The 27,990-nt window shown below is 43.3% G+C and overlaps 2 protein-coding genes across 5 annotated transcripts in view; one reads left to right on the top strand and one right to left on the bottom strand.

The window, feature by feature from the left end:
* Positions 1-9,284: 9,284 nt before the first annotated feature.
* On the bottom strand, positions 9,285-24,555 carry BHMT2 (betaine--homocysteine S-methyltransferase 2). Of its 4 annotated transcripts, none has more exons than XM_003785939.3 (8): positions 24,376-24,555; positions 18,039-18,171; positions 15,647-15,738; positions 13,426-13,617; positions 11,451-11,598; positions 11,026-11,208; positions 10,549-10,777; positions 9,285-9,798 (listed from the first exon to the last, which is right to left on the bottom strand). In XM_003785939.3, the coding sequence occupies exons 1-8, from the start codon at positions 24,406-24,408 to the stop codon at positions 9,717-9,719; spliced, it is 1,092 nt and encodes a 363-aa protein (XP_003785987.1). In that variant the 5' UTR covers positions 24,409-24,555; the 3' UTR covers positions 9,285-9,716. The 4 variants fall into 4 exon arrangements, with proteins under 4 accessions (XP_003785987.1, XP_023366675.1, XP_023366673.1 ...); XM_023510907.1 differs by lacking the exon at positions 24,376-24,555 and adding an exon at positions 23,999-24,032; XM_023510905.1 differs by lacking the exon at positions 24,376-24,555 and adding an exon at positions 23,810-23,939.
* Positions 24,556-24,557: 2 nt separating this feature from the next.
* Positions 24,558-27,990, top strand: part of DMGDH (dimethylglycine dehydrogenase) — a 66,285-nt gene continuing 62,852 nt past the window's right edge. Inside the window, exon 1 of the mRNA XM_003785938.3 lies at positions 24,558-24,664. Coding sequence (XP_003785986.1) covers positions 24,564-24,664 — 101 coding nt within the window. The 5' untranslated portion in view covers positions 24,558-24,563. The remainder of the gene's footprint in view (positions 24,665-27,990) is intronic.

The raw sequence follows: 27,990 nt of genomic DNA, 5'->3' as shown, positions 1-27,990 counted from the left end.
GAACTGGAAAGGATATGGTGATAAGGCACAAGCCTTGTCTCTGCAAGCCCACCTCTGTTAGGAAGCTGAGCATTTATTCTCAGATGATTTAATAATTATAAGAATGCTGCTGCCCAGGCACAGTGTCTAACACCTGCAGCACTCTGGGAGGGAGGCCAAGGCCCGTGGATTGCTTGAGCTTAGGTTCGAGACGAGGCTGAGCAAGAATGAGAACCCATCTCTACTAAAAAAATAAAAATAAAAAAACTAGCGGGGCATTGGGGCAGGTGCCTGTACTCCCCAGCTACCTGGGAGGCTGAGCCAAGAGGATTGCTTGAGTCCAGGGGTTGGAGGTTGCTATGAGCTATGATGACACCATGGTACTCTATCTAGGGCGATGGAGTAAGACTCTGTCTCAAAATAATACTAGTAACAATAATTTTAAAAATAATCGTAAGGATGCTAAACATTAATGAGTACTTACCCTGCTCCAGTCTCACGTGTTAACTCGTTGAACACCTCTTACAACGATAAAAGTAGGTACAGCTACTATTTCTACAGATGAGGAAGCAAGGAGCTTCCTTCCCCAAGCTAATAAGCAGTCGGGCTGAGCTCCACACTCAGGCAGTCGGGCCCCAGACCCCCCTCCTTAACACCCCTCTATGGCTGTGAGAGTTTCGATTCAACTAACACCATTTATAGCCTTCATTTGTGGCATTACTTCCCTTGCATTATAAAATTGAAAGTCAACAGACACAATTGAACCAGGAAAAAGTAGAGACTCCTTTTAAAATATGAAACTGTGCCCACAAAACAGACTGTAACCTTTGCCTCAGCTTCCTTTGGCACACAGCAGAGAGGGGCTAGAACTTTCAAAAGGATTATTTAAATGCTAAGCCTCCCTGTCTTTGCTCTTGTTCCTTTGTGGGTTATTTTTAACACAACAGCCAAAGTGAGCCTGTGCCTTTCCTGTTCAAACCTTCCAGTGTCTTCTCTCATGGCTCTGAGTAAAAGCCAAAATCCTTGCAAAGACTTACAAGTCCTCACAGTCTGATTCTGCTCATGTCTTGGTCTCGTGTCCTATTTTCCTGCCCTCTCTCACTGTGTCCCCAGTGGCCTGGGCTTCTTGGCTGTGCCTTGAACATGTCCAGATTGGAGTTTCCTTGGGGAAGGACGCTCCTTGCTTTCCTCATCTGTCGGGATCAAAGCCGTACCTGCTTGGAGAGTTGGTGGTGGTGTGCAAGGAGTTAACACATGTGCCTGCTTCTGGCTTTGGACTTTATGGACTGCTCTCCCCAGCACGGCTATTGTCCTCATGTGCTCCAGGTCTTTTTTGGAAAGTGACCTTTCTAGTAAGGGCTTTCAGGGCTTCCCTAGCTAAAATTTCAATCCCACCTCACTGATGTAGGCTCTAGGATGACCAATGTTGACTTGGGACAGAGGGGTTTTCCAAGGACATAGGACTTTCAGTGCTAAACCTGGGTTAGTCCTGGGACAAACAAGGGCAGTTGGTCTCCCTTTATGCCTTCCCAGCAATAAATATTTGTTGAATAGAATGACTGAGTGAATGAATGAATGAGCAAGCAGGCAGGAGAAAGAAGTGCTTTTAGCACTCTGGGAAGCTGACATGGGAGGATCACTTGAGCTCAGGAGTTTGAAACCAGCCTGAGCAAAAGCAAGACCTGCTTCTACTAAAACTAGAAAAATTAGTCAGGTGTTGTGACAGGTGTCTGTAGTCCCAGCTATTGAGGAGGCTGAGGCAGAAGGATTGCTTGAACCCAGGAGTTTAAGGTTGGTGTTAGCTAGGTTGATGCCACTGTGCTCTAGCCTGGGCAACAGAGTGAGACTCTGTCTCAAAAAAACAAACCAAAAACCCTGTAGGTAAGAGAATTCAGCAGCGTAACCTAAGATGCTGGCTTATTCATGTTTCCACCCCTTGACTCTTGCATAGCTTGTACATTCCATCACCCATTCATTCATTCAATACTTGTTTTTGAGACTTATAATGTGCCCGTTACTGAGAATACAACAATTAAAAAGATCTTTTTACTGATCCTTTGAGCAAGGGACAGGCAAGTAATCAGGAACAACTAAGGGAGTATTAAAATACACTGACCTTATTCATGGTAAATATGGGATACTGTGGAACATATAGGAGTGATGAACACAGTCAAGCACTAAATAAAGGTTATATGAATAAAGAAAGGAGGAATGAGTGACTGAATGAATGAATGGGTGAATATAATTGCTTATAAAAGCATAGAACACTCAAGGGAAGTAATCACCACCAGATGGAGAGATGTTTCTCTGGTTTTACTACTTTGAAGAGGCAGGTCCATTTGGACTTATGTCATGAAAAATACAACTTGTATTTTTCTTTTTTTTTTTTTTATTGAATGGTAACTGTGTACATTGATGCACTTTGGGGGTACAGTGTGGTGTTTTCATACACAATCCAAGACACTTCCATCAACCTGGTTAACATAGCCTTCATGTAACTTTCTTAGTTATTATGTCAAAACATTCATATTCTACTCATAGAAAGATTCACTTGTACCCTTGCAAGATGAACCACAGAAGTGAACCCTCGAATCCCTCTCTCTCCCCCCTCTCTTCCCTCCCTCCCCCCTCCCCATATCCTTAGGTTGTTATTAGGTTATAGCTTTCATATAAAAAGGTTTAAATTAGTTTCATAATAGGTGTGTGTACATTGGATATTTTTTCTTCCATTCCTGTGATACTTTGCTAAGAAGAACATTTTCCAGCTCCATCCACTTCTTTCCTCTCTGCTGCAACTAAATAATGGAAGTTGTAAATGGCTTGCGATTGCCAGAGTGCCGCAGCCATCAGCATGCCGTCCTCTATCAAGACCCTGTAATAAAACAACCTTGATGTCAGGCGAAATTGCACCTCCTGCAACCCTTTTCAGCCTTTTCATTATTGATTAAACAAAATGTGTGCCGATATTCAAGGCAGCTGACTGTACAGCCAAAACGAGTTGCTTAACTTTGCAGAAGGTATCAGACCATGGGTGTGATCTCCGCAAAGCAGGAATTGTTTTTCCAGCTGACCTTCACCTCTAGTTTCAACGATCCCTTACAGGTGGTTTCCATGCTAGTGATTTGCTGGTCTGTGTTGCTGAGTCTGTGCACTGCAGGGTTTATCAGAGGGCCATCTGCTATTCCTGATAACTCCCTGGGACTGCAAACATCTGCTGTGGAACTGGAAAGAACTAGCTCAAACCAGTTTCTCCTAGTTTCACTGGTCACTCTTATTTTTTACAATTGCCTTCTTGATTTCCTCCTACCAAATCAAAACCTGCGGCAATCTTGCCTTTTAAAAAGTCCCCTCATTTTTATAAGCTAAGATATTCAAAGTGAAACATAAATAGTAATGTAACATTCAGTTTGCATTTTAAAAATTCATATGCATTTCCAAGAATCAAGAATGCTTTTCTATAGAGGAAAATTAACTCTGATTCTTTAATACCCAGGTCATGTTCAAATTTCCCCAATTGTTCCTAAAAGATCTTTTATTGCTAGTTTGTCTAAGGTGGGACCAGGCAGTGTGCTGGCTTGTTACATATAAATGAGCAGTCCCCCAAGGTATCCCACTGTTTTGTTGTGCATTTAACTAATTCTGGATATGTTGCTTATTTTTTCTATATTTAATAGATTAAGGTAATCTGTTTTCTAATTTATAGCTTAAGAAAAGTCTCCCTTAATTTATCATATGTATACAAACGTGTGGGAACATATTAACAATTGGATTACTTTAATCTATGAATTTATAACCCCCCCTCCACTCCTTTTTCCCTGTACTGGAAAGATAACAGCAAATATTTACCCCACCTGCAATAAGGCACCTTTGGGGGAAGAGCACTTTAGTTTTCTGTTGCTTTTGGTGTGATGTCCTATTGTCGTTAACTGATCGAGAGGACAATAAGGTTTTTCTGAAAAGCTTAAATGGTAGTGGACATTGAGGGAGGTGGGGAGGAGGCATGTGGGGGGCACAGGAGCTGAGAGCTGATCCCCAAAAGTTGTCCGAAAGAGAGAGGATGTACTTCCTAGGAAGGGAGAAGAGTCAAGAGAGTGAGGCCCGGCAGGTACCACGTTAGAAGCCAATGCTGAGCGCTCGGAAGCTGCCTGAGCTCCGAGTCAGTGCCTGCAGATCCAGCTACCTGGTGCTCAGTCATCTCCACTGGGAGCACGGTGGTTCCCGGGGCCCTGGGCTCAGCAGCTCATCCTGCACTGCCATAGTGGCCATCAGGGAGGGGTTGTGCTAACAATGCAGTGCGGACCCCAAGGCTTTGCTTTGTTCCCAGCTGCATATATCTCCCTCTCATCACATTGGTAAGTCCAAGAAAATGGGGTAGAGTAGGTTTCTGAATGCCAGTCACATAGGTGAGTGGCCTCACAGCACCTGTGTGGGTGGAGGGAGGGTTGAACTAATGCAGTTCAAGACCCCCTTCTAGGAGGCGTGGTTACTCTGACCCCCATTACACAGTTTACCCATCTGACTTTATCTTTTGTTCAGAGTATTTTTATATATGTTTATACATTTAAGTTTTGGGGGGTTTTGCTTTTTTTTAGTGAGGTTCTTACTCTGTCGCCTGGGCCAAAGTGCATTGGCATCATCGCAGTTCATGGCAACCTCAAATTCCTGGACTCGTGATCCTCCTGCCTCAGCCTTCCAAGTAGCTGGGACTACAGGTTTGGGCCACCACCCTGGCTAATTTTTCTATTTTTTGTAGAGATTTGTTCTTTCCCAGGCTGGTCTTGACCTCCTAGCCTCAAGCAATCCTCCCACTTCAGCCTCCCAAAGCACTAGGATTGCAGGTGTGAGCTACCATACCCAACCTAAATTTTTTATATGATAACATTTGTTAGGGTTTTTTTTTTTATACAAGCAGCCAGTGATTTTAATTACTCTGTTATATATGGTGATAGTCTGGCAAGGCCACACTTTCCTCGTTATCCCTCTTTTTCTAACTTTCCCATAATCCCTACATTTCTTTTTGCACATGAACTTGACAGTTTGCATGTCTATTTCTCTTCAGTCCTGATGGCACCTTTCATTGGGATTGTATTGCATTTATTAATCAGTTTATAGCAATTTGACATCTTAATACAGGGTAATTGAAATCATCTAAATATACTGTCTAGATTTGCCAGAAGAAAGTACTAAGCATCCTTTCTGGACTTTATTTTGGGGCATAATGATTAAATTGGAGTTGAAATGGTTTGAAATATGTTTCCTCAATATACATAATATTTAAAATGTGATCTAGTCATTACATAAATTTTGGAGCCTTTCAATGTAGGAAACCTACCTTTTAAAGTTTTTACTTTATTGGTCAGCCTGCTTATCTCTTGGAAGTTTATCAACTTTAGTCTCATCAAGATCCTATTGCAGGCCAGGGCACTTAGTATACCCAAGGTGAAAATGCGTGTTTAAGAAGCTATAATGACTTGTCTTATCAATAATGTGCAGACCACAAGTCATCGGAGCAAAGCAGCACACACAGAGAGGTTATTAAACACTCTTCTTGAACACAATTTGCATTGGCTGCACACAATTTCATCAGGTGGGTGCAGCCTGCTTTACGGCTCAGGCTGAACTTTATGTCACATCTCATCTTCTCTTGTCCCTCTCAGTCTCTCTGCACGTCTTCTTCAGATTCATTTTTCCTTACTATTGTCCTTATTCACATCTTTCAACCCATGTCACTCCTGTGAATAACACTTTTGAAAAATATATTTTAATCCTAGTTTTGCATATATCACAACTGTCAATCTGAAAAGCTGAAGATTGCCTTTACTCTTGCTGCAAGTCTAAGTGAGCTGCTCTTTGATAATAGAGCCTTAGCTGATATTCACTGTGGATGGGCCAAGGGACCTACCATATGTAATTTATTTTTATTACCACTTTTAAACTGTAAGCTATGAAACTAGACGATGGTCTTAGTTTATACTGGTACAAACCCAAGGAAGGGATTCAGAGCGGAGGACAGCTCCCCCTCCGGAGTTAGCCTCTTCACTCGTGCTTTCCTTGCAATATCACTCACTGCCCTCTCCACATAGCCTCTAAGCAGGCAGTTACCATGTGAGCAGTCTGCTCCTGGAGTGTGGTGTCTAAGACCAAGTACTAAAAATAAGAAGAGGCTGTGACCCTAGAGTTTGCCCAGATGAGAGTCAGTCACCCTAAGGGTGAGAGGATTGGAAATCAAGTCACATAATTTTATCACACTGTACAATGAATAATGCACAATGGCTGCCTACTGTATGCCAGACAGTATTCCTAGGTATCTTATTATCTCATTTAATCCTCATAGCACCCTAATAAGGATAGTTCTGTTTTATACTTTATTTATACCCACATTTTACAGACAAAGATTTTTTTGGTGTGGTTTTATAACTTTATTTGATGTATCTGACTGTCACCAGTTAGTTCTCATCCATGTTGACTGTAGATTTTTGAAAGTGGTAACAGGTACATAGAAAGCCAAAGTATAGAGCTGGTCTGGTGAATCTTCATCATCCTTACGTTTTCTGGACAAGTGCACACGCAAATGGTATGGGACATTCCTTATGCCTTTGGCAGCTTTGTTGGGCCTGGTATCAGTGAACACATTTGGAGCTCCCATCTATTTCATGGCAAATTTATGGATCTCTTTTGAGTACCCCAGGGGCACAATTCTTGAAGCCCATTCCATGCATGTGCTTGTGAGTGTTGATGGTGTATTCTCGAGTCACCACCTCGATGGTGACAGAAAGCTCTTCTAGCCACCCTTCTTTGTGGGAGCCATTTTTCTAGGCTCAAGTTGGAAAAAAAAAGAGTGTAGGGGATTGTGGGAGAGGAACAGGGTGGTTGCGAGTACAACTGATTTTATTTTATTTTTTAATCAACAGGGTCTTGGCTCGGCTCCCTTAGCTCAGTGGTTAGGGAGTGGGGCACATACACCCAGGCTGACAGGTTCGAACCTGGCCTGTACCTACTAAACAACAATGACAACTGCAACAACAAAAAATAGCTGAGCATTGTAATGGGCACCTGTAGTCTCAGCTACTTGGGAGGGTGAGGCAAGAGAATCGCTTAAGTTCAAGAGTTAGAGGTTGCTATGAGCTGTGACACCACAGCACTCTACCAAGGGTCACATAGTGAGACTCTGTTTCAAAATAAATAAATAAGTAAATAAATAAACAAATAAATAGATAAATAAAAATAAACAGAGTCTTGCTCTGTTGCCCAGGCTAGAGTGCAGTGGTGTGATCATAGCTCACTGCAGCCTTAAACTCCTGGGCTCAAGTGGTCCTCCTACTTCAGCCTCCTGAGTAGCTAGGACTACAGGTGCATGCCTCTACCCCAAGCACATGTTTTAATTTTTTGAAGAGATAAGGTCCCAGGGCAGTGCCTGTGGCTCAAGGAGTAGGGCTCTGGCCCCATATACTGGAGGTGGCAGGTTCAAACCCGGCCCTGGAGAAAACAAACAAACAAAACTGCAACAACAACAACAACAACAACAACAAAAGTGCTTAAAGAGACAAGGTCTCAGTATGCTGCCCAGCCTGGTCTCAAACTCCTGGCCTCCAGCACTCTTCCTGTATCAGCTTCCCAAAGTGCTGGGATTAGGTGCGAGCCACTGAGTCCAACCCAGATGAAGAAAAGTTAAGTAACCGTCTAATGTCACACAGGTAATACATGACAAAGCTCATCTTAAAAATCTGTGCCTTTTGGTTGGAGGAAATGAAGAGGAGTAAGTAAAGGACAGCATTAACAGCTATCTTTAAATTTTTAAATATTAATCACTTATCACATGGAAGAAACCATAAATGTGTCTATGGGTATCACAGTCTAATATTTGGACCAAGAGGTGGAAGTTGTAGGTAAGTAGATTTCTGGTTGATATAGGGAATAATGTTTCAAGAATAAGATGCAGTTTGAAAAGAAGTAAGTATTCTTGAGAGGTACGTAGTTTCTACTGGACAGGTTTGAACAGGGACTAGATGGTCCCACTTGGAGATGCTAGCAAAGGTATTCAGGCACTTAATCAGCAGTTTGGATTATCACCCTCAAGAACCCAGAGGCCTTGAAATGAAGGTAAATTATTCATTCTCTGGTTCCAGCAGGGTGGAGTTGTATAGTATTATGGGTAAAGGGGCAACAGTGAATGAATTCTAGGTTATCAACATTACCGAAACAACCAGGTCAGGATTGAGGAGCTAACTCATGTTAAGGGAAGTTGATAAAATACCTCAAATTCAGCAACAGAACAATATGGACAGACTCTGATAAAAGCAGCAGCTGTGCACGGGATACAGCCAGTGCAAAAGACAGGTTGAAAACATGGATTCTATCTAGAGGCAGACCACGTGCGTTCAGATCCCAATTTACTGATCCCACTTCCACTACTTGTGTGACCTCAGGCAAGTTACTTCACCTCATTAAACTTTGGTTTTCTTATCTATAAACTATTGTGTTAAAAACATGTTCTCATTTTTAATTCCTGTGGAAAAAAATGTGTGTGCATATATATATATTATATATAATTTATATTTTATATATGTATGTATATATATGATTCTTATATATTACAATAGAACAAAGCTTGGGACATAATAGGTAATAAATATTTGGCATTATTATCCCTAAGAATGTCTATCAAAATTTAAATATTCAGATGTTACAAAAGGTAAGTTATTTTTAATTTTATTAATTGTCACAAATTGATACATTGTTATGCGGGAAAAAAAAAACCCTGGCACACAGCAAATAACACAATCATAAGAAAATATTAGACGAAGATAGATTTGAACTCTGATTTTTAAAAAGGTCTTCTATTTTTACCTATTTTAAATAACCAAGAATAAGTATTACATTGAACATCTAATACTACGTCTAGCACAATGCTAACTAAGGAGAAATGGCATAAGAAGCTCATCACATGATCTCTGTCCTTAAACGGTTTATAACCCAGCTTATAAAAACAATCAAAAAAATTCTGGGACCTAACATCTTTAAGTGAAAGTCACCTTTGAAAGGAATCACTTTGGAAGGTCATGCACGTATTTCAACAATCCTGACATTATTCGAAACATTTTTTGAATCTTGTCTTTGGGGTCATTACACAAATCATCTAAGGAAAGCACACCAATTGCTTAACTGCAGTGATTTTCAACTGGTGTGCTGTGAGAGGATGGTAGCTATGCCGTGAAAAGTTTTAAAGACCATTAATTCAATTATTTTCAAAAGAAGTTCAAAGCCCAGTGAGTATATTCTTTCTTTTCACTCATTTTTTTGATCAACATAATTTAAGTGTGCCATAAAAGTTTAACTATAGGTTCAAGTGTGCCCTGAGATTAAAAAAAAGGTTGAAAAACACTGGCTTAGAGCATCTAGCTTAGTCACCTGACTAATTCACTAGGTTCGATTCGTAGTGACTTCCGATTATTTTAAATGTCAGAGGCAAGTCTGGCTCTTCTCGATGATCTTCAGCAGAGTGCACAGCGGCACTCCTGGACAGTAAGAGGTGGGGAGCCGGGGGGGCCACTCTCATCCTCCCTGCATCTCCGCAGCATCCACAGAGGGGCTCAACCACAGCAGGAGCTCAACATGCAGACAGCCATCCAACTGGGGCCGCAGCAGGTGGAGACAGGAGGGAGGTGAGCAAGATTCCAGGGGGGCTTAAGGACAACTTCTTTCTGATCTATGATTTCAGGGTTTTCTTTCACTGTTCCTTAGACATCTGGCTTTGAAAGCGAAGGACAGAAAGGTCTGCCTGAAGCTGGGAGCAGATTTTCCCAATACTCCCTTCTAGCCCTGTGATTGACAATAGATTTAATTAGTTAATTAGAAGAGTCATACCTATTTTATAAGTCCAATATGTCACATACATATGTGTGTGTGTATATGCTCAAGATTTAATGGTCAGGTTAACGTGACCTCTTGTTTCAATACACGGACAAAAAAATCTATTTCCATATCTGTTAATGTCAGGGATTTTTGTCACATTTTTATTTTTAATAACAATCCTTAGGTTTCATACCATCTTTTAGAAATGGAAATGTGTTTCAGTTTTATGTGAATTTATGAATTATATTCATTCTGAAATTTCTTTCTTTCTTTTTTTTTTTTTTGAGACAGAGCCTCAAGCTATCCCCCTGGGTAGAGTGCCGTGGCATCATGCTCACAGCAACCTCTAACTCCTGGGCTCAAGCGAGTCTCCTGCCTCAGCCTCCCAAGTAGCTGGGAGTACAGGTGCCCGCCACAACGCCTGGCCATTTTTTGGTTGCAGCCATCATTGTTGTTTGGTGGGCCCGGGCTGGGGATTCGAACCCGCCACCTTAGGTGTATGTGGCTGGCGCCTTAGCCGCTTGAGCCACAGGCGCCGAGCCAATAGTCTTTATGTTTGACTATTTTATTTCAGAAAGAGGCAACATTTGGTTTTCATTTTATAAATTTCTATACTTTTTGAATTTTCATTAGTTACCATGTGCATGCATAGTGTTTACAACAATAAATAAATGGAGGTTAAAAAAATAATAAGAATATTAATTAAAAAATTTCTACCTTGCTCTAATCCAGGGTTTGGTGTGCATATTGAGACCACTTCCCCAGCTGCCATGTTTTTCAGAAGCCAGAGGCAAAAATCCCCTTTCTGGGGCCAGCTCCTCTGCGATTGCCCTGATGTGGTAGGGCTCAAATCCACAGCACCCGCCAATGTACCTGACCCCCAGGTTGTAGGCCTCTCTGGCATACTTCTGAATATCCCATCTGGTGACAACTCTGGGCTCCAGTCCTGTAATGAAATGTTATGGCATTTTGATTATTGTTCCCATTTTGGACATTATTTTTCCCAACTAAAAAAAAAAAAAAAAAACTTTAGATAATGCATTCTTCAGACAGCCCATTTTTTGGTTAACATTGAATATTGTTGTCTTAGGCAGCCTTGTATTATAAAACTGTACAATAATTTATTGTAGCTGTTTGAACTTTGTCACAATGAGAAATATTAATACAAGGACCTCTAATATGACCTGAGCTTACCGAAGGGATATTCTGGGAGATCCACAAACCCTCCTTTGCCACAGTCGGGCGTGTGGAACCCCAGGGACTGCACCATAAGGTGGGCTTTCAGCCCTGCAGCCCCCAGGCCCTCCTTCATGAGCCCCACCGTCTTCAGACTGGTCCAGGGCCCAAATCGGCAGTTCACACCAACGATGGCAGCCCCTGCACAAAGCAACAAAGGACTTTGACATTCATTACTCATGTATTTGTGTGTTTATTCTATTTTATAAAAGCAGTTGGAAGGTCCTTTGAGTTGAGTGATCTCCCTCCATCTCCCAAGATTTAACACAGAAGGAAACTTTCCAGTCTGTTCTTTCATTTCCAAACTGCCCTCACAACATCAAGCAAACGTCACATTTCATAAGCAACAGCTGAACTGTTTCCGCAGCGTGGAGCCAGATTACCTGCCTTCACCAGCTTCGCGGCACATTCTCCGGGGCTCACGTCATGCATGTCTCCCTCCGGGCCTATGCACATGGTCGCTGCCACAGGTTTGCCTGATTCTTTTAAGACTTCCACAGCCCACACAGCTTCTTCGACATGCTCAAAATACTAAGAGAAACACCACTTTTTCTACTGGTCCAAATATAAAGCAGATTTTGAATAGTAGAAAGCAAATGTTGCAAAACAGCTATACAATTTACCAAAAATGTGACAAGACTTGCTAAGAAATGTGTCTCTATCAGATTGATAAAGAATACGGTTCTTACTAAATATTCTAATTTCTTGAACCATAACATAGGGGTTTTCATTCTGGGGTCATTGATTCAGTGAGAGGCTGATTATTATTTTTAAAAAGATTTTAAAAGTAATTGAGTACTTGGGGCCTGTAGCTCAGCGACTAGATGCCAGCCACATACACGAGAGCTGGTGGGTTTGAACCCAGCCTTGGTGTACCAAACAATGAGAACTACAACCAAAATAGCCAGGCGTTGTGATGGGTTCCTGGAGTCCCAGCTACTTGGGAGACTGAGGCAAGAGAATTGCTTTTAAGTCTAAAAGTTGGAGATGGCTGTGAGCTGTGATGTCACAGCACTCTGCACAGGGCAACATAGTGAGACTCTGCCTCAAAAAAAAAAAAAAAGAGAAGTAATTGAGTACTTAATATCATAATTTTGAAGGAACAGAAGTTCACTAATAAACTTTGGACTAATTTTTTATGAAACTAAGGTACTCTCTGAAAAATAATATAGTTTGTCATGCTTTTTATTTCCAAGTGCTAGCATACTCATTTCTGGTTAGATAATCATAAGTGCTCCACCAAGTAGGAAGGGAAATATGATTATGCTCCCAGAGGAGAAAACTGAGGCACAGAGCAGGAGCGACAGCTACTCAGTCTCTTTGGCAGTGCTGGACAGGACACCTTGTCTGGTACACTCACACCTTCCGCAAGGTGCTTCACCCCCTTAAGTGCCATAACTGAAAAACTGACTTTAAAGGCAACCGGGCAAATCCAGCAGAAATCTTCCTGTTTCTTCCCTCTTGAGTGAGAAACACCGTGCAGCAGCAGTGTGTGAGGAGTGACAAGAGAAGATCAAAAGGCAAGTTCTTCAACCATGTTCCCATCCATCAGGAAAACACAGAGGGCAGAGTTCCTGCGAGTCTCTGCAGGTGACTGTCCCCCAGGGGGCTGGCAGGGCTTGGGCAGCATGAAGCCTTAGGGAGGCTGATGGGGCAAGGTTGTCATTAGAGATCAGTCGTGAGACTGGGGCAAGTAGCAGTCTGGAGGCTATTTTCTTGTTCAGGGTAAAGACTTGGGTTGAGGATGTAGCAACTGTGTTGGGAAATGGGGAATGAGAGCTTTCTGTCTGGAGGTGGAGGGAAAAGAATACTCTGGGCCAATCAGTGGCCGATTCTTACTGATTCTGTTTTCAAAATGTCACTCACATGTTACAGCCTGAGCAAAAGCAGAGAGGCAGGAGCCAGCACGGCATAGATGGAGGAGGATGACGCACGTACTGGGTGCTGAGAACCACACAGGGGCCTGTGTGACCCTGAGCGGCTGCCCTCCCCTGGGCTCTGCACCCACACAGCCCCAGCCCACACAGGCAGAGCCCTCTCTCCAGGCCGCAGTCTCCCTCCTCCCACTCCAGATTGCCGGGTACCCAGAGTTGGCTGCCACAACCACCCAGACCTTAGAGAACCAAAGGCTGTGTATGGCTAGGCCGTGCCTGGGTCTGTCCTTTGGTTCTCCACAGAGAACCTAGCACACAAAGGAGGGAATGTTGGCCTTGCTGCTGCTCATGTCACAAATCTTTGGCCACTCACAAGGAAGAAATGAGGGCACCCGACAGTCCGATACCCTAACAAAATTTGAAGACTGCGTGGTTATTCTTATCAAAAAGAGGCTCAATCTTTTCTCTCTAATACTGGGCTTACCTCTGCAATCAAGAAGTCCACATCTTTCCTGGTAAAAACCTCTAGCTGTTGTTGAAAAAGTTTTTTAATTCTAGCTTCATCTTTGTGGTATTTGTACAGGGACGTCTGGCAGATCCCTCCTGCTACCAAAGCATCCCCTTCGCCGGCCACTTCCCTGGCGAGGTCACAGGCGGCAGCATTTACATCTTCCCACTGGGGTTAGGGGTGAGAGTTGAGATGGTGAGCCTGGCATTTTAAAAGGAAAATATAACCTAGCAAGGGAGGCAATGAGCAAGTAAAATGCGCGTCAGTCCCTTGTATGAACTGCACTATGAGAAGACCAGCAGAGCGGGGTCGACCTCCCCATTCCATGACTTTGTATTTCCATTATTGTTCCCACCATGCTGAGCTTTAATACCTTTATTTGTCTTCCTCCCATACTTGACTGTGAGCCTTTTCAGACTAGGGCCTTTGCCTTTGTATCATCTTTGTATCTAGCATAGAGAATGGACTGTAACAGGCACTCAGTGAATGTTGGTTGCTTGAATGAGTGAATGGGCATTAACACAACTGTTAACATTTTACGCTTGCAGACTATTTCACAGAACTTCCATACCTTCGTCTTAACTATTCTTTGCAATAGGTCTATGAACTTAACCAGTTTTCAATGAAGTTAGGTGTCTGGCCTAGTCACCTAGCCAACAGGTGGCAGCTGGATGTCAGATCTGATTTTTCTAATTTCTAGGCCAATGCTGTGTCTTTTAGGACCTCCATGTCTGCAAATGGACAAGGCAGAAGAGAAGAATGTGAATTGAGAAGGCAAAAAAGAACATCAACAAGGTGTACTTTCTCTCCAAAAAACAGCATAGAAAGACAGCCACACCTTTCCAAGCATTTATTCTATGCCAGTCTTATCCCCCCTTCTATCTAAAGGGGCAGGAAATGCTCATTTCTTAAGTATACATAGGGTGCAAAAAATGTATACACATTTTACGAAAGAAAAAAACTGGCCAGGCGCGGTGTCTCACGCCTGTAATCCTAGCACTCTGGAGGCCGAGGCAGATGGATTGCCCTGAGCTCAGAGGTTTGAGACCAGCATGAGCCAGAGTGAGACCCCATCTCTACCAAAACAAACAAACAAACAAACAAACAAAAAACGGGAGTTGTGGTGGGTGCCTGTAGTCTCAGCTACTGGGGAGGCTGAAGCAAGAGGATCACTTAAGCCCAAGAGCTGGAGGTTGCTGGGAGCTATGATACCACAGCACTCTACTGAGGGCCACAAAGTGAGACTCTGTCTCAATTAAAAAAGAAAGAAAGAAAGAAAGAAAGAAACAGACTATGGCTCACACTTGGAACCCTAGCACTCTGGGAGGTCAAGGTTGGAGAATCCCTTGAACTCAAGAGTTAGAGACCAGCCTGAGCAAGACTCTCTACTAAAAATAGAAAAATTAGCCGAGTGTTGTGGTGTGTGCCTGTAGTCCCAGCTACTCAGGAAACTGAGGCAGGAGGATTGCTTGAACCTAAGAGTTTGAGTTGCTGTGAGCTAGGTGAGGCCATGGTATTCTAGCCTGGGCAAGAAAGTAAGATTCTGTCTCAAAAAAAAAAAAAAAGAAAGAAAGAAAGAAAAAGGAAAAAACCATATTAAAATTGTAATAACAAAAGATGAATACAAGTCATGTTGAACACCTCTTATAATTGCAGAAGTCAAATGTGACACTGGGCCCAGTGGCTCACCCCTTGATCCTACCCCTCTGGGAGGCTGAGGAAAGTGGATTGCTTGAGCTCACGAGTTTGAGAGCAGCCTGAGCAAGAGCAAGACCCTGTTTCTAAAGATAGCCAGGTGTTGTGCCGGGGGGCCTATAGTCCCAGCTACTCGGGATGAGGCAAGAGGATTGCTTGAGCCCAAGAGTTAGAGGTTGCTATGAGCTATGATGCCACAGCACTCTACTGAGGGTGATAAAGGGAGACTGTCTCAAAAAAAAAAAAAAAAAAAGAAAGAAAGAAAGAAAAGAAAGAAATTAAATGTGACTTGAGTATTATAAATTTAGTGCAGTTTTTTCCTTTCTTAGAACATACATACATTTTTGGCATCCTCTGCATATATTTGTATGATAATGAATTAATAGAAATCTATGTGGACTTTGTAACAAAGTATTGTAACACATCAAGTCAATAGCATAGCTTCCCGTGAAGAGGTTCTTTTTGTTGTAGGTGACCTCTCCTCCCCACCATTACACTTTACCTTGCTTTCCATATTGTCCTCACTGGCAGAAAAGGTGAAAGTCTGCATAACATTTGATCCGGCTCTCAAGAATTCCATGTGAAGCTGACGAACTACAAAGTCATTGGGTTTATTTTTTTAATTGAAATAAAAAAATAAAAAATTGAGAAGCTGTCATTTTCTGCAGCAGCTCACTTCCTCCCATCTCTTTTAGTCATTCCCAGATTCAGACCTCCTACTGACAAAAAATTATAGCCTAGGCTTGGCGCCTATGGCTCAAGTGGCTAAGGCGCCAGCCACATACACCTGAGCTGGCAGGTTCAAATCCAGCCTGGGTCCACCAAACAACAATGACCGCTGCAACCAAAAAAAAAATAGCTGGGCATTGTGGCAGGTGCCTGTAGTCCCAGCTACTTTGGGGGCGGAGGCAGGAGAATCACTTGAGCCCAGGAGTTGGAGGTTGCTATGAGCTGTGACGCCACAGCCCTCTATACTCAGGGCAACAGCTTGAGGCTCTGTCTCAAAAAAAAAATAAAAAATAAAAAATAAAAAGATACATATAGCCTAAAATCAGTAGAATCCAAGGGCAGGGCACACCATTAGAGGAGCCTGGTTTGTCCTGCTGACCTCAATGGTGGGCGCAGTCACACACAGAGTGTACGTCCTAGTTGGCCAATTGTCCCTTGGTCTCTTAGTGTGGAGAGTTTTATTCATAGTGTAGTGTCGTGAGACATGCAGCTGTCTACTGCAGTCAGCGTTGGCAGTCCCCCCCAAAAAATGAGGAAATGCCCTCACGGAGAGTAGAATGTATATGGTGGCACCACCTCAAACAGATTCTGCTGCCACCAGTAGGGGAGCTGGAAAGCAGTCCGTGGCCTACGGAAAGCGGTGCCTTCCCCTGTCATCACCACCTTTGCCCCCACTCCCGTAGTCTTATCTTTGCTACTTCAGTACTTTCTTCCTGGTTTAGCAAAAAGATCTTCTAAAACTAGAAACGAATTCTTGGGTCAGATGAAAACTTCCCCCCAAGGACCCAAGGGACAAAACTTAGTTCTGTCCTACCACAGAACTCTGGGTGTCTAGCGAAACAAAAATAGTGGCCACTGGGTATTTATGACATGCAGCATACTTCATATGGATTAACTCACAAATTCTCCCAACTGGTCCATGTCATGCCCCCAAGTAACAGAGGAAGAAATGGATTCTTGGAGAGGTCAAGTGACGTGTCCCAGGTCACATGGGTGGTCAGTGGGAAAACCAACACAGGACCCTGGGTTTGTCTGACATACTGTGCAGAGATGAATAAAATCAGAGTGAATCAAAAGTTCCTTTCTCAGCCTATAATCCGTTCCATTAATTCTTTGGCTTTATTTTCCACTTTAATTTAGGACAGCAAATATACAGGGTAGAATTAAACTTCCAATTTGATGTCATAAACCAATCCCATCCCATTTTCTATCTGCAGCTCTTTCCCTTTCTAGGCAAGGGGATGACATAAAATTATGTGTATTTCTTTGCCCTCCTATCCCCAGAACCTGGCCAGCTGTCCTCTGGGAAGCTGGTCACTACCATTAACCATCCTTCCTATGCACATCCAACTATTCAGCAGGATGAATCCGAAGCAATGGCAGTTTTGCTATTTTAAGGAAACTGAGTATCTACAAATCTTCATGGGACAAATATTAAGGTAATATTCAATATATACCATAACATTTGTTATCTTGTATCTTGTATTTCTTATAGTTGCCAAAGTCAAATGTAACTTCAGTATTACAATTTTAATACAGTTTTTTTTTCATATTAAAAAAAGTGTATACATTTTTTGGCACTCTGTATATCTTTGTACTATCTATACATGAAAATACAAGTGTGTGCGTAAGAGAGACAGAGACGGGTCATTTCCTTCCGTAAGTGTCAGCCAGCATACTGGCACTGTCTCTACATCTTGGCAATCTCAGCAAGCAAAACAGCTTAGAGACTCTTGTTATTGCTTCTTTTTTTTTTTTTTTAATTTTTTTTTTCTTCCCTCTTTTTTTTTTTTGAGACAAGTTCTCATTCTGTCAACCTGACTGAAGTGCTATGGCATCATAGCTCACAGCAACCTCAAACTCCTGGGCTCGAGTGATCCTCCTGCTTCAGCCTCCAGAGTAGCTGGACTACAGGTGCCCACCACAAGGCCTGCTAATTTTTCTGTTTTTCTATTTCTTTCAGTACAGATGGGGGTCTCACTCTTGCTCAGGCTGGTCTTGAACTAATCAGGTCAAGTGATCCTCCTGCCTCGGCCTCCCAGATTGCTAGGATTACAGGTATAAGCCACCGCGTGTGGCCCTTGTTATTGTTTCTTGATCTTCTCTCAATCACATTTAAGCAAAAAGTCAGAGAGACGAGCCCCCTCACATGAATGGGCACTGACCTGCGCCTGGATGTTCTACTACCGCCTCCGGAGTCCAGAGCCCGGCCTTCACGTAGCCTCTCTTCTCCAGAGTAATGAGAAAGCTGCCATCACCAACTACAACCTCCCCACCATCCAGACGCTCCAAAATACCCTGAAGAAAAGAAAGAACATTCTCCTAAGCTCCCCTCCACTTTTTTTCTTTTTTTCCTAAAAGCAATTTCTAATTTTAGGCAGGGTGGTATCATGTTCTTAGAGCGCCAGTTCTATTAGTATAATGTCTAGTGGTATCTCAGAAGGATTGAGCACATTGTAATTTATGGCTAAGCCAAGTACCTATTTTGCACAATCAAAGGACTGTGACCACTTTTATCTCAAATCATATTTTCTTCTGAGTCAAATTCTAGTGAAAGTGCTGATTCCATCATAGTTATTTTGGTTCTCCAAGTTTGTGGCGACACTGCCAGTTGCCTAACTGATGTGCACGCTTGCCCCTCTTCTTTGCTAATGTGTTCCGTGTGAGGACACAATGTCCCCATCCTTAAAAAACCTCCAAGGCTGCCTGGCTGCCAGGAGCAGCCCTGTGACACGGTGCTGGCCAGGGAGACACGGGGGGAAGCAGCAGAGGGTTTCTGGAAGTTTTGCTTTCCTGATAGAGACACCCACTCCCTTCTGTCTGGTCTCTTTTTCTCCTTCCTGACTGGAATGTCACTGTACTAACTGGGGGCTTCAGTGTCATCTTGCAGCCACACCACTGAAAGCTGTAAGTCAAGGCTGGCAGAGCTGACTAAGAACACGTTTCTTAATGACGTCCTTGTGTGGTTACAGCAGCCATGGGCTGCCAACCCCTAGACCTCTTGTTCGGTGGAAAAAATAAACCTCCTCCCTGTGGACGTCACTGAACCTCAGTCTAACAGACACAGCATTTCAGGAACTCATGTCCTATATGTGTGCAGTGTGTTCACGCACGTGTTATCACTTGGTGCTCCTGACAACTCTGTGGGGCAGGACAGTTTTCATTCCTATGTATAAATGAGGAGACTGAGGTCCAGGAAAGTTGTGACTTGCCCAGGATTCTATTTACTTTTCTAAGTAAATAGAAAAGCAGACATCAGAGCTCCTAAATGCCAAACCTAGTCTCTTTCTACTTCACCACCTAGAGGTTGTATCTAGAGCAGTTAGCCTGGACCACTGTTTCCTTCATCTAAATTAACATGCCTCCCCCAGATGCGGGCATGGCTCAAGCCCTCACCTCCCTCAGGTCTTTGGTCTAGCATCATCTTTTCAGAGATCCCTTCCTTGACCACTGCAACCCCCCACCCTGCATAGCAATCCTGATCCCTTTCGCACAGACTGCATTATTTGAAGATGCCACCTTTTCTTGAAAATAGGCCAGTTCATTTCAGACCTGCCCACAGCTAGACACAAAGTAACACAGGGACTGGGAAGAAATGCCTCAGGTGTCCATTCTAACCAGCCACATCTGGTCCGTGAAATCACTAGGGAACCCCTCAGTTCCTGAAAGCAAGGGAGACATCAAGCAGGGTATAGAGGCAGCTCGCCGGGATCCCTGCTGGATTCAGGGTGAAGCCAGGGGCTGCTCTAACAAAGAGGCCTCCCACAAAGTGGCTTAAATAAAAGTAGTGCAATTTTTCCATCACATAATAGTCCCAAGGACACAGGCCTTTCATCTCAGCACTTTGCCAACCTCCGTGGCACATGAACACCTCCAGGCCAAATCTATGTTTGTACATACATTCCTGCTGGCCCCTGCCCCTTGGTTGGCAGAACATCTGTGGCTGCTTTTGCACTACAACAGCAGAGCTGAGTAGTTGCAGCTTAGCCTGTATGGCCTGCAGGGCTGAAAATATTTACTTTCTGGCCCTTTACAGAAAGTGTTTGCAACCCCTGCCCTAGGGTACTATCCTCTTCAGCCTGGTTAGAACTGAGTCAGAGCCATGTTCATATTCTGTCTTAAATGATGGGCACATAAAGTACGCTAAAGCTCATTCTGAAGTCTTTAGCCCAGACCTAGAAGTGACTCGTATCACTGATGCTCCCTAAGTGAGAATTTAGCCACGTGGCTATGCCTGGCTGCTGGGCGAGCATATGCCGTGTGCTGAGCAGCAGATGCCTGTGTGTCCAGCTCCCCCCGAGTGTGATGAAGGAGAGAGATAGATTTTGGAAAGAAACTGCTTTGCTCTGCTCTAGTGCTTGGCAGCTGCTATTTCTCCTCTGATCAATCGTCACCCAAAGTGACTGGCAAAGGTGTCAGGCTCAAGCTTCTGAGGACACTAAGCAACCAAGAGATCCTGACCGTATTTTGGCCACCTTACTGGATGTACCATTTTCTTCTTTTTTCCAGGAGGCTGGAGAACCATAAAGACAATAAGGGATAAGAGTGAAAATAATTTGATCTTTGTTATGAGAATCTTTGTTCTTACCTGCCTTATTCCTGGATCTAATAAAAGCCACCAGGAATTAAAGCAGACAAGTGAGCCTGCTCCCACAGAGCGCACTTTGTTCTACCTCCCAGGATAGCCCTGTTAACAGTACTGGGCCAAACGAGAGACAAAATGTGGCTTGAACAATTTCATAAACTCCACTGAATGACGGACTGAATAAACCAACGGGGTTTATTCTGGCTTTATTGCCTATGTCCAGTTCAGCTACAGGAAATAGAATACAAACTACTCCAGCTATTTTTAGCAGAAAGGAATTTAATATAGAGAAATGGTTGCATAAAAATTTTGCGCTGGGGCAGTGCCTGTGACTCAGTAGATAGGGTACTGGCCCCACATGTTGAGGGTGGTGGGTTCGAACCCGCCCCAGCCAAACTGCAACAACAACAAAAAAATACCCGGATGTTGTGGCAGGTGCCTGTAGTCCCAGCTACTTGGGAGGCTGAGGCAAGAGAATCGGCTAAGCCCAAGAGCGGGAGGTTGCTGTGAGCTGTGACACTACAGCACTCTACTGAGGGCAACAAAGTGAGACTCTGTCTCTAAAAAAGAACAAAAAACAAAAATTTGCACTGGGCCACCAGGAGTGGCTCCTAGAAAAACACTACTGAACTGGCTTGCCAGGGGCTGTCTCCTCGGCAATGGCTGAAAGAAGCCACTATTGAAGTGTTGGCTTCAGGAGTGTATTAAGCAAATGCCACAGAGGGAGAAAGAGGCTCCTATAGCGACCTCTCCCGGCTTTCCCCTGGACACGGCGGTGCGATACTACGGCCATGCTTGCTGTGCATCGACCTTCCCAGACTCGTGCAGGTGTATCCGCTTAGCGATCCTGATTCTTATCAGAATCCTTAGCTGTGACGGTATCTGGAAACGTGTCTAGCTTTCTTTCTTCTGCAGAACAGGAAGGTAGTTTAGAAAGGGAGCATCTGGGGCTAAGCACCAGGTCCCCATATCTATACCATTCCCTTTTTGATGTGCACAGGGAGGGTAGGCAGGTGGAACCCAGCAGAGAAAGCTTCTAATTCTGGTTATTTTACCATATCTAAAGCTGAATATGGCAGAAATGTTAATACTTACTGTGATTCTCACTGATTTATTTCTTCCAGAAAATGCAATTCATTCTTTTAATTTTGTATCTTTGAAACATAAAAAAATCCCCTAAACTTTAAGCCAGCAGTTCTCAACCTGTGGGTCATGACTCCCTTTGAGGGTCAAACGAGCCTTTCACAGGGGTCACCTAAGACCATCCTGCATATCAGGTATTTACATTATGATTCATAACAGTAGCAATATTACAGTTATGAAGTAGCAATGAAAATAATTTTATGGTTGGGGAGGTCACACCACATGAGGAACTGTATTAAAGGGTCGAGGCATTAGGAAGATTGAGAACCACTACAGTTAAAGCTTTGATTGAGACTTCCCACAAGCAGATCCTTTGTGACCTGCTTACTTCCCAGATCCTCCATCCATGTGTCCATCTGTTGGGCAGTATCTGGTTACTGGCTTGCCTCCCCCATTCCACTGGAAGAGGCTCAGGGCCAGATGACCATCTTATTGGTCTATATCCCTACCACCTCACATAGCACCTGCCCACAAGTAGACCTTTGGTAAACCAAGCCAAGAGTTAGCAGAGAGACAGAACTGTTTCGAAATTGTCAGATGTGTCATATGCTAGAACTTTTGTTTAAAACATGAGAACCAATATCACTCTTCAGCAGAATGTTAGCTAGGTGTTAAGAAAATTATAGTACATATTTTGCTTGTGTCTTCATGATATTAAGTAAAGGTAGGACATTTTCATTTATCATCTGGATGTTTGCCCAACATTTAAAATGTGCCATTTTTCTACACAGCCATTAGCAAAAACAACTAAATTATTTGAATCCAGAGCCTCTTTCAGCCCCCCTTCACTGCTTTTTCTTACCACCTCCATTAAATACCACACCAGTAGGATGTAAAGACAGCTGTGGAGTGACAGAGACAGAATGTGTAAAAAGAGAGCACCGCCAATTAATCTGCAGTACAATTGTATTTTCCTTCCATCCTCCCCTTCAGTTTGGCAATGAACCTGTCTTATACCTGACAGTGAGCTGTGGGGTGCATTTATGCCCCCATTTTGCAGATATTCACACGCAAGACCTCTACATGTAAGATCTGGCCTCAGCCCAACTCCATTCATACTCAGAGGGGAAATCAATGTTCCCCTGTGGTCGGAGGTGACCCTAAAACCCAACTGCCTAAAATCTCTCCCTCTCTTGCCTAGAATTGCCAATAGGACTGCTCTCTTAGATTAAAGAACATATTTGAAGTGTTATCTGTGTCAGTTAAATGAGTTCTTAAAACGTACCTGTTAGTTGAGGTGAGAGATGAGGTTAGTTCCCTTCCTACTAAAATCTGAATTTACAGGTACACATTAACATAACATGTGACAACTTTGCAAAGGCCCTGAAGAAACAGGGTAGGGACAGAGCATTTTACAAACCTTAAAAAAAAAAGAAAGAAAGAAAGAAAAAAGAACTGTAAAAATTACCACAGAGGAAACTGAGAGAAAGAAGTCAACTCAGTGTTCTTTGTTTTTTCTCTATTAACTTATTTCCTTTAACATCCACATTTTACTTTAATAATCTGAAAAGCGTTTCACCAAACATATTTTTAAAACCTGTTTTCCACTTCCTATGTACCTATTATTATTGGGTCCTTCTTTATAGTGCATATATAAAAATAGTTTTGGCACAGTTGGGGGCCAGCCTTGTGATATATTTTCATATTTTCTTTTGTAACTTAACATCGCTACAGTAGTATCACAGCTCACAGCAACCGCAAACTCCTGGGCGTGAGCAATCCTCTTGCCTCAGCGTCCAAAGTAGCTGGGACTACAGGCGTGTGCCACTACGCACGGCTAGTTTTTCTATTTTGGGTAGAGACGAGGTCTCTTGCTCAGGCTGGTTTCAAACTCCTGAGCTCAAGCCCTCCACCTGCCTTCACCTCCCAGAATACTAGGTTGTGAGCCACCAAGCTGGCTTCGTATTTAATTTTTAATTGGTTGCCTGGTGACTTATTAAGTGGATGAACCTTAACTTATTTAGAAAGGCCCCTACTGTAAATCTTCTCGGTTGTCCCTAACTCTTTAGTACAAGTAAATCGGTGGTGCACGTTTCCAGTCATATATTCCACCCTACCCCCCAAGTCCCACATCCCTGAATTCTGAATTACTCAGGTGGGTTACTTACTCAAAGGGTCCTGGATGTCCTTTGTCCAAGTTCAGGCCCTTTCTAATTTTATTTAGCCACTTCTTCCCTCCACCCCCACTCATAGGCTTACCGAGCTTACCAGGAAAGGGGTCTGGAACCGGGACTCCCGGGTGAGAGGAAGTGGAAGGGTCCCCAGCACCCCACCCATCCTGCACCCTGCATGGTGCCTCTGGGGTGCCCTTGCCCTGGGGCTGGTTTCAGGGCAGCCGGCGACCCACAGGGCCAGGCTGCCGCCTTTGCCTGAGGAGTTCTGGGGCCCCTTACCCACCCCGAAAGAGCTGCGTGTGCGGGTCGATTGAGGGAAGAAACTGAGCGCGGAGAGTCCCCGCTCCACCTGGGACTAGATCGGTGACACCGAGCTAGTCACCTGACTCTCTGAGCCTCCGTTTCCTCCCTTGTAAACTGGGAATAAGATGATGCCGAGGTGACAGTTTGTGTAAAGCACTCTGTGCAGTACCCGGCACCGCACAGGGCCAGTAAACGTCAGCCAACTCGTGGCTGGGTAAACCGAGGCTCAGGGCCATCCAGCCCAGGGGCTTTGCCAAGGCCCCCGGGATTGGCTAGGAGCTGAGGCGGGATTTGAACTAGAGGCGCTCGGTGCAAAACTACCAAGGGCTCTGCGAGGGAGGAAGGGAAGGAACTCACCTTCTTGGCCCCCGGGCGTCCGGCTGGTGCCATCGTGCCGCGGCCCTGCAGGCTCCGGTCCCCGAGCGCGCCGCGGTCCAGGAGCCCGCCCTTCGCCCGGGGGAGGGTCCGACCTCGCGCTCCGGCCGCGCCGCCCAGGCTGTCCGCCGGCCGCGGAGCAGGTGCGCTGCCCTGGGCTCGGCCTCGCCATGCTCCGCCCGGCCGCGCAGCGCCTGCGGGGCCTCGCGCTGCGGAGCTGCCCGCTGCGGGGCTCCCCCGGGCGCCCGCGCTCCGTCTGCGGCCGGGAAGGGTGAGTGGGGCCCGGGCCGGCGGCCGCGGGGGTGGGAGCGAGCGGCTTGGGGCCGTCTCTGGGGTCCGGGCGCTCCAGCCTCGGAGAAATGGGCCTTGACATTTCTTCTTGGATTATCTATTAATTAGAAAGTGAATCTGCCTGTCATTCGCGTCAAGTCTCTCCTGCTTCGCGTGAAGTCCCCTTGTCCAGTCAACCACTGTCTAGGTGGAGGCGAAACGCAGGGAAGTTCTTGGCTTATTTACACCTCACTTTCCACAATTATCAGTATGTCTTGGAGATTTTCTGTATCTGCGCTCGCTGATTTGCCTGATTCTTTTTAAGGGCTGCGTAGTTTTCCATTCCGTCAGTATTCTACTCTATAAGTGATCTATTCACTAACATTTAAATTGTTTCCAGTTGTTTATCACCTCGAGCAATGTTCTTGTGAAAAATTCTTATGTATATATCGTTGGACACATACGGGAGTCTATCTACAGAATCAATTTTTAAAGGGGAAATTGTTGGGGACAGGGTTATAGCACCAAATTCTCCAAATGCATAGCAAATCTGCATGTCCCCACCAGTGTGTGTGCCTTGCCCACATCTCTCTTGGGATGGAAAATTCTGTGACCTGAAATTCTGAGATCAGAGACCTGATTTTGAGTTCCGTCCATCTGTTCTTTCATTCAGCAAGTATTTACTGGGTATCTGTGATAGGCCAGGGAATAATGGCCACCACGTCATGGTTCCTGCTTCATCAGTTACTTAAAACGTGACCTTACACTTCAGAACTTTAGTTAACCTCATCTATAAAGTGGTGATATGAATATTTGCTCTGCATAACTTTCAGGATTTTAGTGAATATTAAATAAAAGAATGCATGTGAAAGTGCGTTGTAAACTGTACAGCATCACAAAAATATTTATAAAAATAAACTTTTTAAATCAAATGCAAAATGAAATAGAAATTTAACAAATTGATTTGTTTAAAACTGATTAGGCAAATACAATTTCAAGACTATCTAAAACTGTGTATTTTGCTGTATTCCTTTTGCAATGTGTAGTTCTATATTGATAAATAATTTAATAAAATTTTAAATTTAATTAAATGTATTTAATTTAATAAAAATTTAAAATATTTTACTTCTTTGTATTCTGTATATACCCAATTCCAAACTATCAAAAGGGCTTTTTATTTTGGAGAGCATTTGGACAAGCATACAACAATTAAAAATTTTTTATTCTAATACAGAAGATAGGTGACCTGGGTTTTTAGCACACTCCTTCTTTACTTATTCAAAAAAAATTATGACAAGTTCAAGTTAAGTATTCATTGGGAGCACAGGGAGGGTTTGCTCCTGTCTGGCTCCTCTGAGGAGCTAGTGAACCCTGGCATTTGATCTGGGGAACTTTTCCTTTCCTGGCTTATAAGACAGCAGAGGTGGTTTTCCTTCTGGAGTGCACACACATCCTTGGAAAGGCCATGGACCCAGCCACACCACTACTGCTTTTCTGAAGAGGTCGCCTCCCCTGTGCTATCCAATAAAAAAAATAAAAATGATAAAAATAAATTTTAAAAATTATGACTACCCCTGACTATAGTATCCAGAAGGAATTTAAGATAGTTATACTCATAATTAAAAACACTGGCCTGGAACCCACAATGGCATGCTGGGCAGAGCAACAATGTACATTCAATAATGCTTTATTGTATATTTCCAAATGGAACCTTCATGTCCCCAGGTTTTAGATGAGGACATTTTGACATTTTTGTCTAAATTTCCCTAAAATAGCTATTCAGTTGGATTGGGGACTCAAACTCAGGTTTCCTGATCTTAAAAAGTTGGGGGGGGTTGTTTTTTTTTTTAACCTGACCGCTGTCGTAAAAGAAGTAATCTTTCGTCTGAACACACCAAAAACAAAACCTTTAAACTTATTATTGTTTCTCAACACTGGAATGATTTCAGCTAAAGTACAAGGTATACCCACTCAGGCCATCAAAAACAGATTTCTATGCAAAGTAGTTAAATCACATGGGCATTATCTTTTTTCTTACATGGCACACAGAGAGATGATAAAAGTCATTTAAAAACCAGTTAAACAAAAGTACCAGAAGTTATTGTGGCACCAGAAAATTAGAAAGTGCTCCAAGAATCATGTGACCATGTCAACAGGATACAGGAGTCAACTTAAAGAACCTCTTGCTGGTCAAATCTGAGACAATTTGGCATTAAAATAAATGATGGATAGTAATGGATTGTAACCCAGCAAATACCTGAATATAATAAGCATTCATAAGTTCTTATTATAATAATATAAACAACAACTAAACAGGAGTGAAAGGAAAACGCTTACTGCCCACTGATGAATATGATAGGAATGATGGAGTTAGGTAATAAGGAGCAGATTGCAAAACCACTCAGGAAAAGTTTGATAAGGAACAGGATATTCACATGGTCTCAAAGGCACACTCTACAGTGTTACCTATACAAAGGAGAAAATGTAACTTTACTGGATAAATCTGACAGACAAATGCTCAGACATCAAAAACATCAACATTGGGACAAACCAACATCACATGCTTCCTAATCACATGTGCTGGGAAGGACACAGCGTCACTGCCATGATATTTCTGCCCAACTGCATAACCTAAATCTAATCATCAGGAAACACCAGACAAACTCAGAGTAAAAAAGGTTCTATCAAGTAGAACTATAGGTTCCATAATAGGTCCTATAAAGCTAGAACTGTAAAGTAGCTAGTACTCTTAAAGAACGTTAAGGTCATGAAACGTAAAGGAAGTCTGAGGAACTCCTCTAAATTAAAGGGAGTAAAAAGACAGGACACTGGACTTATCTTTGACTGGAAAAAGTGGCTAAGAATACATTATTGGGATAATTGATTAAATGTTAATATGGATTATAGATGAGATAATAGTATTATGTTGATAATAAATTTTTTTCTTTTTTTTTTTTTTGAGACAGAGTCTCACTATGTGGCTTTCAGTAGAGTGCCGTAGCATCACAGCTCATGTCATCTCAAATTCTTGAGCTCAAGTGATTCTCTTGCCTCAACCTCCCTAGTAGGTGGGACTAAAGGCACCTGCCACAAAGCCTGGCTAATTTTTTGTTTGTTTGTTTGTTTAGCAGGCCTGGGCCAGGTTCGAACCCACCAGCCCTGAAGTATGTGACTGGTGCCCTAACCACTGAGATACAGACACCCAGCCGATATTACATTTCTTGATTTTGATAACAGCATGACAGTTATGTAAGAGAATGTCTTTTTTCTTAGGAAACTTAGCACAGGAGTATTTATAAGTAAATAGATTTGATATTTGCAATTTAC

This window comes from Otolemur garnettii, unplaced genomic scaffold (assembly GCF_000181295.1).
Source record: "Otolemur garnettii isolate 467f Iridium unplaced genomic scaffold, OtoGar3 scaffold00017, whole genome shotgun sequence".
NCBI classification, from domain to species: domain Eukaryota; kingdom Metazoa; phylum Chordata; class Mammalia; order Primates; family Galagidae; genus Otolemur; species Otolemur garnettii.
This window is presented reverse-complemented; position numbering and strand designations above follow the sequence as displayed.